Raw genomic sequence first — 16,206 nt, forward strand, 5'->3', positions numbered from 1 at the left:
CCACCCAAGTGCAAAAAAAAAATCCCTTTTGGACCCAGGAAGGCGCACTTGGGAATTCCTCCCTGTGGACTACCCGCAAGCCCTTTCACCCCCTCTCCGGGGAAGAGCTGAGAAAGAAAACAAAGAAAATCAGCTGTTGCCACCAGCTAATTAAACAACATGTGCACAAACCTCTTAGGACACAAAACCCCAATCCTGTTCTTAAAAAAGGTAAATTTTATTTAAAAAAAGAAAGAAAGAAAATACATCTAAAAACTCAGACTATTGCTAGATTTTAAAAAGAACCACTTATAAGGATTAAGCATCAAAATAACTAACTTTCTTGAGGTCCAGTTTAAAGATTACAAGCAAAACAAAAGCACCTGGGGTTAGCACAGAGGAATCCACAAGCCCTACAGAAATAAAAGATAAACCTAATTGCATCTTCCTAGACATTTCCTGATTTACTTACATATCTGGGGTTTCAAATAAGTAGTTTTAAGTATGATTTGATGATTTTTCATACCTGGCACAAGCTTCTTACAGCATTGCTGCTCTGTGTCTCCTCTCCAGAGAGAACAACAACAGACAGACAAAGGGAAAGCTTTTTCCCAATTTTAAAAAGTTCTAGCCCTCCCATTGGCTCTTTTGGTCAGATGTCCACTCCCTTCCTTTTACCTATGGGCTTTTTTAACCCTTTACAGGTAAAGCAAGCAGAGAACAGCTACTAACAGGGATTTTGTAGCTAACTGGTTGGCTAGGTGTCAATAAAAGGGAGTTACCCCCTTCATTTATCACAGTGACCAATGGCCTTGGAGTATGCAAATGACCCCATGTGACTTGCATGCCAGTTGGCTGCGTTACCTCTGATATCACCATCTTCCCACCCAACAATAAATAAAAAATCTCCCAGTCTAAAGACGGGAAGGTGAGATCAAGAGAGTGCAAGATCCTGTGCAGGGATGTAGTAAAAATGTGCCTCTCATTACTGTCCCGAGTGATTCATCTTGGGGTGGGCCCAAGCGACACAGGCTGGATCCACAGCCAGAGTCTGACTTTCCCAAAGTTCGATAATGCCCAGATATGGAGCATGCAGGTCATCCCTGTTACAGAGACGGGGACAGCTGTGGATTCTGGGCACAGCTCAGGGGGGGAAGGGGTCCTGATGCAGGGGTTGGTTTGGATTCATCTACTGGCCACTTTTGAATAGCAGTAAAGGAATCAGTGGAGCCTCACCCTGGTGCACAAATTCAGTACAAGCCCCTTGGCCTGCACCACGTTAATCCTGAGCTGGGAGACTGCAAGAGCAGCAACCTGTAGGGAGCCTGTGCCCCCACACTGCTGTGAAGGGGTGTGTGATGCTAGCAGGCAGCTGGTCACAGGGTGTCTGCCCAGCCCAGGTTCTCCCGTGCAGAGGGCAGTGAGGAGAGCTAGTCCATGTCACCCTGATGTATAGTGCTAGCAGCCCAGGGTCAGGGGTGTTCCTGGAGCACATTGGCTTGTAGGGTGTCTGCACTGCAGCCCTGCCCCAGCGTTAGGGAGACGCAGCCACCTCCCTGGCCCTGGTTCACCTGGGGGCCAAGTATGAGGGACGTGAGACTGGGGGAGGGGGCAGAGTAGGGCTAAACCAGGTGTCCTTGAGACCCGCTACTGGGTATAGGCCTGCTCACACCATCCTGCTCTGCCCTGCCCTGCTCTGTTCTGCCCCCGATCTTGCCAGCAGTGTGGGGATACAGTCCATCTCCTCCCACACTGACAGCCAGGCAGGGCTTGAGGGGCAGGCTGGGAGCAGTGGTTCAAGGGAGAAGAAAGGGGTATGTGGGTGGAATGGCAGGCCGAAGGGCAGGGGTTCAGGGAGGTGGGGGAAGGGCTGCAGGCTGTGGAGAAGAGGGATAAGGATGGGTAAAAAGGCAGAGGGCAGAGAAGTCCAAACAGGCAGAATTGTGAGGGGAAGAGTGTGGCAAGGAGGGGGAGAAGGAGAGATGGGCAAGCGGGTGGGGTAGTGGGCACCATAGGGGCAGGTGAGTGCAGGTTGAGGGGAATGGATGGCACTGCAGGGGATAGGGAAAGGGCAGGAATGCTGGGGGAAGGATGGGCATGGGGGGGATGGGTGGCACAACAGGAGGAGGGGCAGCCTGGCAGGAGGAGGGGCAGGCAGGTAGGGAGTGGGGGGGAAAGGGCAGGTGAGTGGCATAGCAGGGCAGCCTGGCAGGGGGAGGGGCAGGTAGGTAGGTGGTGGGTGGCATGATAGGGGGAGGGGCAGGCAGGGGGAGGGGAACAGGGCAGGTGAGTGGCACAGCAGGGGGAGGGGCCAGTATGTAGGACTATGGCAAAGTGACACTAAGGCACTGGCAACAGTGAGCTTGTATTATTTTCCTGGATGGACAGCCTGTCCCCTCACAGCCTAGGCACCCGACGTCCCTGGAGAATGAGCTGGCTCAGAGCAGCATCACTTTCAGTGTGATACAGGAGGTCAGCATAGAAGATCTGGCCTTGGAGTTTATGACTGTCATTCAGAGGAGAGATGTGGGTTTGTAAAGGTGCAGTTTTGCCAATGTAAAATCCCGTCCTTCTATTTACCTCCACAAATGATGAACCCATGAGCATCTGGGCTCTTCGACTGTGTAGCCAATGGAGCCAGGACAGACCTGAGCAGCGCTGGAAAGCCCAAAGGCGTTCCTGGCAGCACGACTGCTGTCATCATGGACATGGCTTTTTCCTAGGTGTGGTCGTGTAGCCTAAGAGACATGGTGCTAGATGGGACCCTGTGTCAAGGCTAATTCCCCACTCTGGCACTCCGAGTGCAGAAGGTGGAGGCCTGCAAGGATTCTAAAAATTAATACTGGCCATTCCAGGCTTGTATTAAACTCCCCAGGTTACAGTTTTTCTCTGACCTTGAATAGGTAGATGCTGCCACCACTCAAGTGCAGAACCCCTCTGAGAGCCCAGGAAGGTGCACTTGGGAATTCCTTCCTGTAGGGTACCCTCAAGCCCTTTCACATCCCCTCTGGGGAAGAGCTGAGAAAGGGGGAAAAAAAGGAAATCAGCTGTTGCCACCAGCTAATTAAACAACATGCACAAACCTCTTAAGATACAAAAATCAAATTCTGTTCTTAAAAAAGGTAATTTTTATTAATTAAAAAAGAAAGAAAGAAAATACATCTGGGAACTCAGGCTATTGCTAGATTTTAAAAGCGCAACTACAAGGATTAAGCACCCAGAATAGCTTTCTTGAGGTCCAGCTTAAAGGTTACAAGCAAAACAAAAGCACTGGGGTTAGCACGGAGGAATCCACAAACCATACTGAAATAAAAGGGATAAACCTAATCACATCTTCCTAGACATTCCTGACCTACTTACATATCTGGGGTTTTAAATGAGTAGTTTCTAGGTATGATACTAATGATTTTTTCATACCTGGACCAAGCTTCTTACAGCATAGCTGCTGCCTTGTCTGCCTCTCCCCAGGAGAACAACAGGCAGAGAAAAGGGGAGACTTTTTTTCAATTTTAAAAAGTTCTAGCCTTCCCATTGGCTCTTTTGGCCAGGTGCCCACTCACTTCCTTTTACCTATGCATAGCAGAGAGACTTTTTAACGCTTTATAGGTAGAACAATTAGAGAACAGTTACCAAGAGGGATTTTATAGCTACTGGCTGGCTGGGTGTCCATAAAAGAGAGCTACCCCACTCCCTTCATTTATCACACCCTGCAAACCTGTGTTCTTTTCCCAGCTGTGCTGGCTGACTGTGGTCAACTCACGTCCTCTCTTTGTGCCTCAGTTTCCCCTCCCACACTTTTTTTAGACTGCAGGGACTGTCTTAATAGGTCCCCTCAGTAGCCCTAATCTCAGTAGGGACCCATAGGTGCTAATCTAATAATAATCAGAGTTGGGGGAGTGGCAGGAGTGCTACAGGTACCATGGCGTTTCTGACCCCTATGTCTTAAAGGTATAGCTAGGACTGCTGGAGCACAGAACTGATCTCTGGGTGGAGGGGAACAAGGCAGATGTGTGACTGGGAGACACGGAGGTAAGAGTGTGTATTTGTGGGAGTGTGTGGGGTGGGGCTGTGTGCACATGGGTGTCTGTACTATTTGTGTATTATTGTATATATGTGCATATTTGTGTGTGTGTCGGAATGTGGACATGTGGGGGTGATATGTACATGTTGTATATTCAGGTGTGTGTGCACAGGGGAGAGAGTACTGTCTGCGTATATTTGTGGGTGCAGTTTTATGTATCTCTATGTGTGTGTGTGTGTGTTTCATTCTCTCTCTTCCAGGGCCTAGTGCAGCCTGCTCTTTAAGCAACTCTGCAGTCAGTCACCCAGCCAACTTCTCACCTGGCGCCTTCCCTAGCCACTTGAACAGAAGAGCTAAGACAGGGAGAAGACTGATCATCACTCATTTGCATCTCTGGCCTCAGAGTGGCTTTGTCGCCTTCCTTTTCTTTCATGCAAAATAGAATCATAGAAGGTTAGGGTTGGAAGGGACCTCAGGAGGTCATCTAGTCCAACCCCCTGCTTGAAGCAGGACCAATCCCCAATTTTTGCCCCAGATCCCTAAATGGCCCTCTCAAGGATTGAACTCACAACCCTGGGTTTAGCAGGCCAATGCTCAAAACACTGAGCTATCCCTCAGACCCTGCCTGCCTAGCTGGAAAGTCCTAGAGGATGGAATACAAACTGAGCCAGTAGGGTTGGGAAGTGTAGAGCAGTCCCACACTGAGGGTATGTCTACACTGGCAGAGTTACAGTGCCAGGAGTTACAGCGACAATCAGAGAGCACCGAAGGGAAACCGCTGTTGTGTGTTCACACTGTCAGCTGCCTGCGCAATAGCATGTTCACACTTGTGGCATTTTCAGCGGTATTCGGAGGAGTGCACTCCGGGCAGCTATCCCACAGATCATCTCTTCCTCTTCTGCCGCTAAGAGTTGTGGGAAGACAGAGGGGGTCGCGGGGCATCCTGGGTCCTGTCACAATGCCCCATGATGCATTGCTTCGCATCCCAGCAATCCCTGTGCTTCCTTCCGCATTTGGTGCCATCTTTCAACAGTTTGTGAACTCTGCCTCTTCGGTCTGCAGAAATGGATCCCGAACTGTTGACCAGTATGTTGCCGGCACCCAGTGCCGAGAGGCTGAACAACAGCTTGAGTGGTTTGTTACCCGACTTGTGGTCTTTTATCCCCTCGAGTTACCTAGTGGCCATGCCCCAGTGTTCCCAACAAGTATGCTGCTCGCTCTGACCAACATGTCACGAGTGGCAGTGGAGTTATTCCTTAAACTACAAAGGCAAGAGGAGTGTGACATTGATCTCACCATGTGTACTAGCTACAACACGAGATTGCTTGTGGGATTCACAGAGGTGCTGACCACAGTGGAATGTCCCTTTTGGGCTCGGGAAACAAGCACTGAATGGTGGGATCACAACGTCATGCACGTCTGGGATGACGAGCAGTGGCTGCAGAACTTTTGGATGAGGAAAGCCACATTCATGGGACTGTGTGATGAGCTCGCCCCAGCCCTGCAGCTCAAGGACACAAGAATGATGCCGTGAGGCAGAAATTTGAAGCTGAAAGCCACTAATATTTGTTGCTATGCTCGGGAGTGCAGTGCTTGTAATGCTAGGAGGTGATTGTGATTGGTGCAGACGATGCAATATGAAGGTTTAACATAATTGTCTGTTGCTTTGCAAGGCTCTTTTTGCTTTCAATTAATAGAATAAAGATTGCTTTCAAACCAACACTATTATTTTATTAAAAAACAACAACCAGAAGAGAGAGTCAAACAAAAAAACACATCAGCACTGAGGGGGTGGGGGAAGGGAAGGTCCCAGGAAGAGGTGGGGTCCCAGAACGGCTAAAGATTTGTGTATGTCCAGGGATCATATCCAACCTTCTCCTTTAGAATACAATGCAGCAGGTACTGTACTTCAGCAGGGCCAAACTGCAAAGGGATGCTTGTTGAGTGCAGTAGGTATTGGGAATCTGCAGTGCTGGACTGTGACGGGGGAGGAGTGGAATGCTGTGAGTACAGAGGGGAGCCAGGAGATTGATCAGAGTGTGTTGGCAGTGTTGGGGGGAGGGGGGGCGGGGGGCGCTGCGACAAAGAGTTTTGTGACAGTGGCTGCAGGGGAGGGTGGGCACAGAGTTGCTCAGTTTGCAGTGCTAGTATCACCTGGAGTGTATCTGCTTGGCGCTCCATAACATTTAAGAGCCGCTCTGTGGCTTCATTTTGGCGTGCTGCGTTCTCCTTTCGGTCTCTCTTCTGGCTGTCCCGCCACTCCTTCAATTCCTGTTCTTCGGACACTGAGTGTTTGATAACCTCACGCAGAAAGTCCTCCTTAGTTCTTCATGGCCGCTTTCTAATTCTGAGCAGCCATTCAGCCAGCGATAACAAAGAGGGAGGCTGGGCTCCCAAGGTCATCTCTGTGAAGTTTAAACGCAACATTTTACAGAAGCAGTATTGTTTGCAATACACACAACACTGATTTGGTGATTTAAAACACAGCCAGTATTCACATACCTGTCACTAACTGGCTGACCCCAGGCAAGCACACATGAGCCATAAGACCCCCAAAATGGTGAGTAGCTGCAGGGGCAGGGTAAATCACTGTTCCCGGACCCTGCTGTACACTGGGCATGTGGCTTTTGGGCACTGTTAGGGGGGCGCCTGATAATCATTCCTGTCCCCACATTTTCCACAGAATGTGACCACTATGGAAGATATCTCACTGCTGAGGGTGAGCAGGGAATCAAAGAAGGGTCTTCTCCAAGACTGCAGCTTCCACTCTGGCTCTTATGCGGCTCGCCTGTGTGCAGCAATTGTTCCCCCACCCCCACCCCCTGTGATAGCACAGTGGCACGGGAAAGTTACCGTTAATGGGGCAAGAAACAAAGCCGCTCTGCCAAAGAACCCACGGCAGTGGATTGCCCAGTATCTCCATGAGAGTTTCCTGGAGATCTCTGACGCAGATTCCTGTGAAGTGAGGGAGTCAATCAACAGCCTGTTCCGCCTCTCAGACTAGGCATGTGGTACGTGCATCATACAGAGACAAGCCTGCTTTCTGCAACCCTCCTGCCCCCAACAACTCGCCTCAGCAATTCCCAAAATCAAATCCACTTACCAGGGGCCTCCTCTCCTGTTTGCGCTTCACCAAGATCCGACAGCTGTGACTGGCTAGCTTCCTCCGGGATAGAAAAGAGCTCCTGGCTGCATGCATCTCTGACCTCCAAGTCATCCTCTGCCTCTGGGTCCCCCTCCCCCTCCACATCCTAGTCCAAGATTTCCTCCTCCTGGCTCAGTCCACTCTCTACTGGCATGCAAGCAGCCGAAGTATCCACAATGGCCTTCAGCGTGGAGGTGAGGTCACCACCGAGTATCGCGTCCAGCTCTTTGTAGAACCAGCAGCTCATGGGCGCATCATCAGAGGGGCAATTTGCCTCGTGTGCCTTGTGGCAGGCATTCCACAGCTCTTTCACTTTGACCCTGCACTGCACTGTGTCCCGCTCATGGCCCCTTTCTGTCATGCATCATGAAATCCGTCCGTAGGTATCATAATTCCTATGGCTGGAGCACAGCTAGGACTAGACAGCCTCCTCTCCCAAAATGCCGATGAGGTCCAGCAACTCGGCGTTGCTCCAAGCGGGGATCGCCTGGTGCATGGAGCAGGCATGGCCACCTGGAAAGATGCGTTGAGACCACCGCATGCATCACCGAACAAACAGGAAGGGGACTTTCAAAATTCCAAAGGAATTTATGGGGTGGGGATGACGGTTGGTCACCTGAGGGCAGGGCAGTAGAGTTCAAACCGATGAACAGAGAGGCAAGAACAGGCATTGTGGGACACTTCCCAGAGGCCAATCACAGCGCTGTAATTGACCAGGGTGTCTACATTGGCACCGCGGCATGGTAAAAGCCGTACGCCTCTCATTGGGGTGGGTTTTTTTACAGCGCTGCAACTGTTCAGTTTCTGCGCACTAAGTGGCTTGGCAATGTGTAGACCTCAGAAGTTATAGCACAGAAAGCTGCTTTATTGTGCAAAAACTTACCAGTGTAGACAGGGCCTGAGCCAGCAAGGGTTGATGAGCTGACAGGTAATGAATGGGCCACTTAAAAAGCAGACTGGCTATGGAGAAAGATGACCTTTCTGCAGGGGCTGCCCACTGCAAGAGACTGCTGGAGGAAAGGGCAGAGGACCATAGGGTTTTTTTCCATCCTAGGACTCTTCCTGTGGTTTATTATAAAGAGAGTAATGGGTGGGCTGTACTTACTTGGCAAGGCTCAGGGTTGCAAATTTTGGTTGGATATATTCCTGGAGATTTCATCACATGGCATAATTATTAATTCCTGGAGATTCCAGGCCAATCCTGGAGGGTTGGCAACCCAAGTCGATGCTTGAGGTGCCTAATGAGACTAGTGCAGGAAACCCCTTTCCTGACCCCGGTGGGGGGGGAGGGGGGGAGAATGGCAGGAATAAACTCAGGAGGCTTTTGAATCTGATCCCTGCTTGAGTCTGCCCTGTAGTTCGCCTTGTAGCCTGCAGGTCACATCCACCATCCACCTCCACATCCACTATTACCTCATTTTTGCAATGGTGATCTAGAGGGCCACAGTAGCACAGCACTGTGGACACAACCTGCCTCTATCAGGAAGTGCAGAGGCAGGAAAAGTGAGCTGGAGAGCAGCATGGAGGATAGACAGAAAGTAGGTCTTTAGGAATGCAAGAGTGACGCTGTGTGTAGCACTGTAGCGAGGTCAGGACTTATGGGTGCAGCGCCTCCTGCTGGTCATCTTGAGAATTAGCTGAACTCCAGCTCTGAAGCGCTCTCTGCTGGCAGTGTTTCATCTGCCTATGGACCACAGTGCCCCTTTACTTTGGGGTTCTGCCCCAGCAGTACCCCCACATACTGGGTTTCGACTGGAATGCCCAGTTGAGAAGGGACCTGGCGGTTCATATTGGCACGGCCAACTGGACTGTTAGAAGTCTGGTTGGTGGTGCAGCGGGGGCCTGGGGCTAAGGCAGGTTCCCCGCTTGCCCTAGTTCTGCGTGGCTTCTGGAAGCAGCCGCCAGGTCCCTGCAGCCCCTAGATACATTGGTGGCCAGGGAGACTCTGCGCGCTGCCCCCACCCTGAGTGCCAGCTCCACAGCTCCCATTGGCTGGGAACCACAACCAATGGGAGTTGCAGGGGCAATGCCTGCAGGCGCGAGGGCAGTCTGCGGCGCCTCCCTGGCCACCCATGCATCTAGGGGCTGCAGGGACCTGGCGGCCGCTTCCCAGGAGCCGCGGTAAGCACCACTGGGACCCTGCACCCCAAACCTTCTCCCGCAACCCAACCCCCTGCCTCAGCCCCCTCCTGCACCCTAAACCCCTCATCCTCAGCCCCACTCTAGAGCCCACACCCCAGCCGGAGCCCTCATGCACCCCAACTGCCTGCCCCAGCCTGGAGTCCCCTCCTTCACCCCAAACCCCTCATCCCTGGATCCACCCCAGAGCCCACACCCCTAGCCAGCGCCCTCACCCTCCTCCCACACCTCAACCCCCCTGCCCCAGCCTGGAGCCCCTTCCCACACCCTGAACACCTCTGCACCATCCCCCAGCCTGGAGTCCTCTCCTGCACCCCAAACCCTCATCCTCAGCCTCACCCAAGAGCCTACACCCCCAGACTGAGCCCTCACCCCCTGCCCCAGCCCAGAGCCACACACACACCCTGAACCCCTCATTTCTGGCCCCACCCCACAGCCCCAGTTAGAGCCCTCACCTCCTCCCACACCCCAACCCCCTGCCCCAGCCCAGTGAAAGTGAGTAAGGGTGGGGGAGAGCCAGCCACCGAGGGAGGGGGAATGTAGTGAGCCAGGGGCAGGGCCTTGGGGAATGAGTGAGGCTAGGATATTTGGTTTTGTAGCCATTAGAAAGTTGAACACTAAGCCTGGTCGTATTGGAAAACCTGGGAAGTGTGTGGGCGCAAGCCCACACACTGCTAAAGGCCCCTCCCCCAGCCTAGCGGGAGGGACCACTGGACCCAGAGACCAACTGATCTGGGGGGACAACTAATAAAAAACAGGGACCAGAGTGAGGGTCAAAGGTTCAAAATAAGGATACTGGATGGGGACACCGAGCAGAGAACCCCGGACAGCGCCCACTGCTCCTCAAAGCTGCTGAGGGAGCCAGCGGACGCTGCCCAGTGGAACTCTGCCCGGATGAACACTAAGCCTGGTGTTAAGGTGGCTCCACAGAGCTACAGGAAGGCTCTCGCTCCCCAGTAAAGGTTATTGCCATAGCTCAAGGCCCCTAGTGCACTGGAGAGGGCTCTTCCACAAGGGAGCTGGGTTAGGGCTCTTATTACGGAGTTGATTTGTGATGCACCAACAGGCTGTGCTGGTCACAGAGAGAGACCTGGGGCCTGATACGAGTCCCACACTGCAGAGGGCCCTGCCCCCAACAGCTTGTGCTTCCAAGACTGTAGAGGCCAGAGCCATGCTGCCCCTGTGCACCTCTGAGGCACATCACCTGCTCCCTACGAATCCAGGCAGCCAGCAAGATCCATGGGCTGGTGCTGGGGGGCAGAGCCATGGCCTTATCACTCCCCTGCCCATCCCCCTCCCTGGGGGGTGCACTGTGCTCCCAGTGGAGTAGGGAGGGGGCAGCCGCTGTGTGTGCAGAGACTGCAAACCTGACTGTCCCTTATGCCTGTCAGTCAAAGTGTGGGGTGGGCTCTTAGCTCCCTCTCCGGGACCATTGAGCACCCATCTCAGGTGCAGGTAGAGCCCGGCTCTAGAGGCCATTCCTGTGGCAGCTGGGACATCATCAACCAACTGGGCTGAGCCTGGATTAGGCCTGGATGAGCAGCCAAACTCTCCAACCCTTCTGCTGAACTCTCAATCCCTGTGAGGTTCCCCCAGACCTGTCATGGTCTTGGGGCCACAGAACCACTGGTGGGGATGTCAGCATCGAGGAGTTGTGCCTGCTGCCCGGTGCAGTCACTCGCCTGCGGATCTGCTGTTCTTTCCATCTGGCTAGCGGAACAAATGACCACTGGCAGGGAGCTGCTTTCACAGGTCACTTGCCTGGCACAGGCAAGGGGGCAGGAGGGATCTCCAGGTAGATTATCACTCTGGGCCCCAGAGCATCAGCTATAATACAGTGTCCTCTAAATTACAGTTCTCTGCTGCCCACAGCTCCTGCCCTTTCAAAATAATCTGTGCACACCCCTAAATGCGCATGGGCCCAATCCTGCTCCCATGGAGGTCAATGAGTGTTTGGCTGGTGATTTCAGCCCTTGGGCTCTCTGCAGAGACTGCCAGCAGTGGAGCCAGATGTAGGGATGTATTTATGTGATATGGACACTTGTCTGCTAGGAACTGAGTTTGAGATCTACCAATCCACTTTATCTACATCACTGAACAGACAGACAGACACCTAATCGGGTAATTTTCAGGTACTACCATCGTAGTATTGAATGGGAACCAATGGCTTAGTGTTAGAAGAACCATCTAGCTACTTCCCTATGCGATCCATCCTTGAACTGGATTGGCACTAGTGCAGAGACCAGCATTCACTCATGTAATAGGCTGGCTTGCCTTTTAAAGGCCAGATGGTAGCCAACCCTAGTTGCTAACTAGACACGCCTGAGCAGGGATCAGATGATGCCCCCTAAAGAGCAGAAGGAAGCGGCAGAGGGACTCCCCAGGGAGCCCATAGAGTGGTGAGAGAGATGATAGATGCTGCTGGGAGAACCCTGAGCCATCAGGGATGTGCTCAGAGATCTGCAGGGAGAGTAGGCTCCAGCAGACAGCCCTGGGGCTCAGGGAGTGGGGCTACAGGCAGCAAAGGCCTTGGAGTGACCTGGTAAGGGAGTGAGTGGATGAACTTGAGAACTTTATTTTGGATGTCTGTTATTTGAATAAACCAGCACCCAAAAAGGGGTGAGAATGGACAAAATGATCTGGATTATTGAAAAAGCCTGTTGAAGGGAGAAACTAAGGCAGGGACTACTTGCGGGACCACCCTGAGGTCATGAGGGGGCACATGGGAAGCTCACAATAACCTGCTACTATAGCAAACATCTGATTCAGGGCTGGGTGGAGATGGCTTTTTTTAGTTGGGGGGATTTGTGCAAATATTGTGTTCATTTGGGGTTTGCACCAGTTGAGGTTTGGGTACAAATACATGAAAATGCTCATTTGAAATGGCTGGACATCACCTAGGTTTATGCTGCACCCTTAAGAAGCTGTGGATTTGTTACCCCAGCTGGTCCCGTGTTCAGAAACCTTCATGAAATTTCAGTCATTCTGGTCTAAGGCTCAGGTCTGCAACAAAACCTAAGAACAGGTGAGTTTCCTTTTTGGGTTTCAGGTTTCATTGTGAAAACATCACATCAGCTGTGCTATACCATAAAATAACACTTCACCATGTGCTTGGCTACACAGAGCCCTGGTCTACACTAGGACTTTAGGTCGAATTTAGCAACGTTAAATCGTTTTAAACCTGCACCCGTCCACACAGTGAAGCCCTTTATTTCGACTTAAAGGGCTCTTAAAATCGATTTCCTTACTCCACCCCTGACAAGTGGATTAGCGCTTAAATCGACGTTCCCAGCTCGAATTTGGGGTACTGTGGACACAATTCGAAGGTATTGGCCTCCGGGAGCTATCCCAGAGTGCTCCATTCTGACCGCTCTGGACAGCACTCTCAACTCAGATGCACTGGCCAGGTAGACAGGAAAAGAACCGCGAACTTTTGAATCTCATTTCCTGTTTGGCCAGCGTGGCAAGCTGCAGGTGACCATGCAGAGCTCATCAGCACAGGTGACCATGATGGAGTCCCAGAATCGCAAAAGAGCTCCAGCATGGACCGAACGGGAGGTACGGGATCTGATCGCTGTTTGGGGAGAGGAATCCGTGCTATCAGAACTCCGTTCCAGTTTTCGAAATGCCAAAACCTTTGTGAAAATCTCCCAGGGCATGAAGGACAGAGGCCATAACAGGGACCCGAAGCAGTGCCGCGTGAAACTGAAGGAGCTGAGGCAAGCCTACCAGAAAACCAGAGAGGCGAACAGCCGCTCTGGGTCAGAGCCCCAAACATGCCGCTTCTATGATGAGCTGCATGCCATTTTAGGGGGTTCAGCCACCACTACCCCAGCCGTGTTGTTTGACTCCTTCAATGGAGATGGAGGCAATACGGAAGCAGGTTTTGGGGACGAAGAAGATGAGGAGGAGGAGGAGGTTGTAGATAGCTCACAGCAAGCAAGCGGAGAAACCGGTTTTCCCGACAGCCAGGAACTGTTTCTCACCCTAGACCTGGAGCCAGTACCCCCCGAACCCACCCAAGGCTGCCTCCTGGACCCAGCAGGCGGAGAAGGGACCTCTGGTGAGTGTACCTTTTAAAATGCTATACATGGTTTAAAAGCAAGCATGTGAAAGGATTACTTTGCCCTGGCATTTGCGGTTCTCCTAGATGTAGTCCTAAAGCCTTTGCAAAAGGTTTCTGGGGAGGGCAGCCTTATTTCGTCCTTCATGGTAGGACACTTTATCACTCCAGGCCAGTAACACATACTCGGGAATCACTGTAGAACAAAGCATTGCAGTGTATGTTTGCTGGCATTCAACCAAAATCCGTTCTTTCTCTCTCTGTGTTATCCTCAGGAGAGTGAGATATAATTCATGGTCACCTGGTTGAAATAGGGTGCTTTTCTTCAGGGACACTCAGTATAGCCCATTCCTGCTGGGCTGTTTGCCTGTGGCTGAACAGAAATGTTCCCCGCTGTTAGCCACAGGGAGGGGGGAAGGTTGAGGGGGTAGTCACGCGGTGGGAGGAGGCAAAATGCGACCTTGTAACGAAAGCACATGTGCTATGTATGTAATGTTAACAGCAAGGTTTACCCTGAAAGAGTGTAGCGACTGTTTTATAAAATGTGTCTTTTTAAATACCGCTGTCCCTTTTTTTTTCTCCACCAGCTGCATGTGTTTCAATGATCACAGGATCTTCTCCTTCCCAGAGGCTAGTGAAGCTTAGAAAGAAAAAAAAACGCACTCGAGATGAAATGTTCTCCGAGCTAATGCTGTCCTCCCACACTGACAGAGCACAGACGAATGCGTGGAGGCAAATAATGTCAGAGTGCAGGAAAACACAAAATGACCGGGAGGAGAGGTGGAGGGCTGAAGAGAGTAAGTGGCGGGCTGAAGAGAGTAAGTGGCGGGCTGAAGACAGGGCTGAAGCTCAAATGTGGCGGCAGCGTGATGAGAGGAGGCAGGATTCAATGCTGAGGCTGCTGCAGGACCAAACCAGAATGCTCCAGTGTATGGTTGAGCTGCAGCAAAGGCAGCTGGAGCACAGACTGCCACTGCTGCCCCTCTGTAACCAACCGCCCTCCTCCCCAAGTTCCATAGCCTCCATACCCAGACGCCCAAGAACGCGGTGGGGGGGCCTCCGGCCAACCAGCCACTCCACAACAGAGGATTGCCCAAAAAAAAGAAGGCTGTCATTCAATAAATTTTAAAGTTGTAAACTTTTAAAGTGCTGTGCTTAAAGTGCTGTGTGGCATTTTGCTTCCCTCCTCCACCACCCCTCCTGGGATACCTTGGTAGTCATCTCCCTATTTGTGTGATGAATGAATAACGAATGCATGACTGTGAAGCAGCAATGACTTTATTGCCTCTGCAAGCGGTGATTAAAGGGAGGAGGGGAGGGTGGTTAGCTTACAGGGAAGTAGAGTGAACGAAGGGGCGGGGGGTTTCATCAAGGAGAAACAAACAGAACTTTCACACTGTAGCCTGGCCAGTCATGAAACGGATTTTCAAAGCTTCTCTGATGCGTACCGCGCCCTCCTGAGCTCTTCTAACCGCCCTGGTGTCTGGCTGCGCGTAACCAGCAGCCAGGCGATTTGCCTCAATCTCCCACCCCGCCATAAACGTCTCCCCCTTACTCTCACAGATATTGTGGAGCACACAGCAAGCAGTAATAACAGTGGGAATATTGGTTTCGCTGAGGTCTAAGCGAGTCAATAAACTGCGCCAGCGCGCCTTTAAACGTCCAAATGCACATTCTACCACCATTCTGCACTTGCTCAGCCTGTAGTTGAACAGCTCCTGACCACTGTCCAGGCTGCCTGTGTACGGCTTCATGAGCCATAGCATTAAGGGGTAGGCTGGGTCCCCAAGGATACATATAGGCATTTCAACATCCCCAACAGTTATTTTCTGGTCTGGGAAGAAAGTCCCTTCCTGCAGCTTTTGAAACAGACCAGAGTTCCTGAAGATGCGAGCGTCATGCACCTTTCCCGGCCATCCCACGTTGATGTTGGTGAAACGTCCCTTGTGATCCACCAGAGCTTGCAGCACTATTGAAAAGTACCCCTTGCGGTTTATGTACTCGCCGGCTTGGTGCTCTGGTGCCAAGATAGGGATATGGGTTCCGTCTATAGCCCCACCACAGTTAGGGAATCCCATTGCAGCAAAGCCATCCACTATGACCTGCACATTTCCCAGGGTCACTACCCTTGATATCAGCAGATCTTTGATTGCGTGAGCTACTTGCATCACAGCAGCCCCCACAGTAGATTTGCCCACTCCAAATTGATTCCCAACTGACCGGTAGCTGTCTGGCGTTGCAAGCTTCCACAGGGCTATCGCCACTCGCTTCTCAACTGTGAGGGCTGCTCTCATCCTGGTATTCATGCGCTTCAGGGCAGGGGAAAGCAAGTCACAAAGTTCCATGAAAGTGCCCTTACGCATGCGAAAGTTTCGCAGCCACTGGGAATCGTCCCAGACCTGCAACACTATGCGGTCCCACCAGTCTGTGCTTGTTTTCCGAGCCCAGAATCGGCGTTCCACAGCATGAACCTGCCCCATTAGCACCATGATGCATGCATTGGCAGGGCCCATGCTTTCAGAGAAATCTGTGTCCATGTCCTGATCACTCACGGGACCGCGCTGACGTCGCCTCCTCGCCCGGTATCGCGTTGCCATGTTCTGGTGCTGCATATACTGCTGGATAATGCGTGTGGTGGTTGATGTGCTCCTAATTGCCAAAATGAGCTCAGCGGCCTCCATGCTTGCCTTGGTATGGCGTCCGCACAGAAAAAAGGCACGGAACGATTGTCTGCCGTTGCTCTGACGGAGGGAGGGGCGACTGACGACACGGCTTACAGGGTTGGCTTCAGGGAGCTAAAATCAACAAAGGGTGTGCCTGTACATCAAGGAGTATTTCAGGCAGGACTGCACGGAGGGT

General features: G+C 51.9%; 1 protein-coding gene and 2 long non-coding RNA genes across 3 annotated transcripts in view; 2 read left to right on the forward strand and 1 right to left on the reverse strand.

Moving 5' to 3' along the window:
* LOC311527799 overlaps positions 1-5,638 on the forward strand; it is a 353,645-nt gene extending 348,007 nt beyond the window's left edge. The window contains exon 3 of the long non-coding RNA XR_014713451.1: positions 4,261-5,638. This is a non-coding gene — a long non-coding RNA (uncharacterized lncRNA). The remainder of the gene's footprint in view (positions 1-4,260) is intronic.
* Positions 5,639-5,709: 71 nt separating this feature from the next.
* On the reverse strand, positions 5,710-9,031 carry LOC311527798. Its single transcript, XR_014713450.1, has 3 exons — positions 7,104-9,031; positions 6,854-6,955; positions 5,710-6,405 (listed from the first exon to the last, which is right to left on the reverse strand). It is a non-coding gene; the product is annotated as an uncharacterized lncRNA (long non-coding RNA).
* A 333-nt stretch (positions 9,032-9,364) lies between these two features.
* On the forward strand, positions 9,365-14,476 carry LOC311526888 (uncharacterized protein; the record flags this gene model as incomplete). Its single annotated transcript, XM_084640354.1, has 2 exons — positions 9,365-13,347; positions 13,935-14,476. The coding sequence occupies exons 1-2, from the start codon at positions 12,765-12,767 to the stop codon at positions 14,474-14,476; spliced, it is 1,125 nt and encodes a 374-aa protein (XP_084496480.1). The 5' UTR covers positions 9,365-12,764.
* Between the last annotated feature and the right edge of the window lie 1,730 nt (positions 14,477-16,206).

The sequence above is a fragment of the Lepidochelys olivacea genome (genome assembly GCF_965140295.1).
Source record: "Lepidochelys olivacea isolate rLepOli2 genome assembly, chromosome: 10".
Lineage (NCBI taxonomy): Eukaryota > Metazoa > Chordata > Testudines > Cheloniidae > Lepidochelys > Lepidochelys olivacea.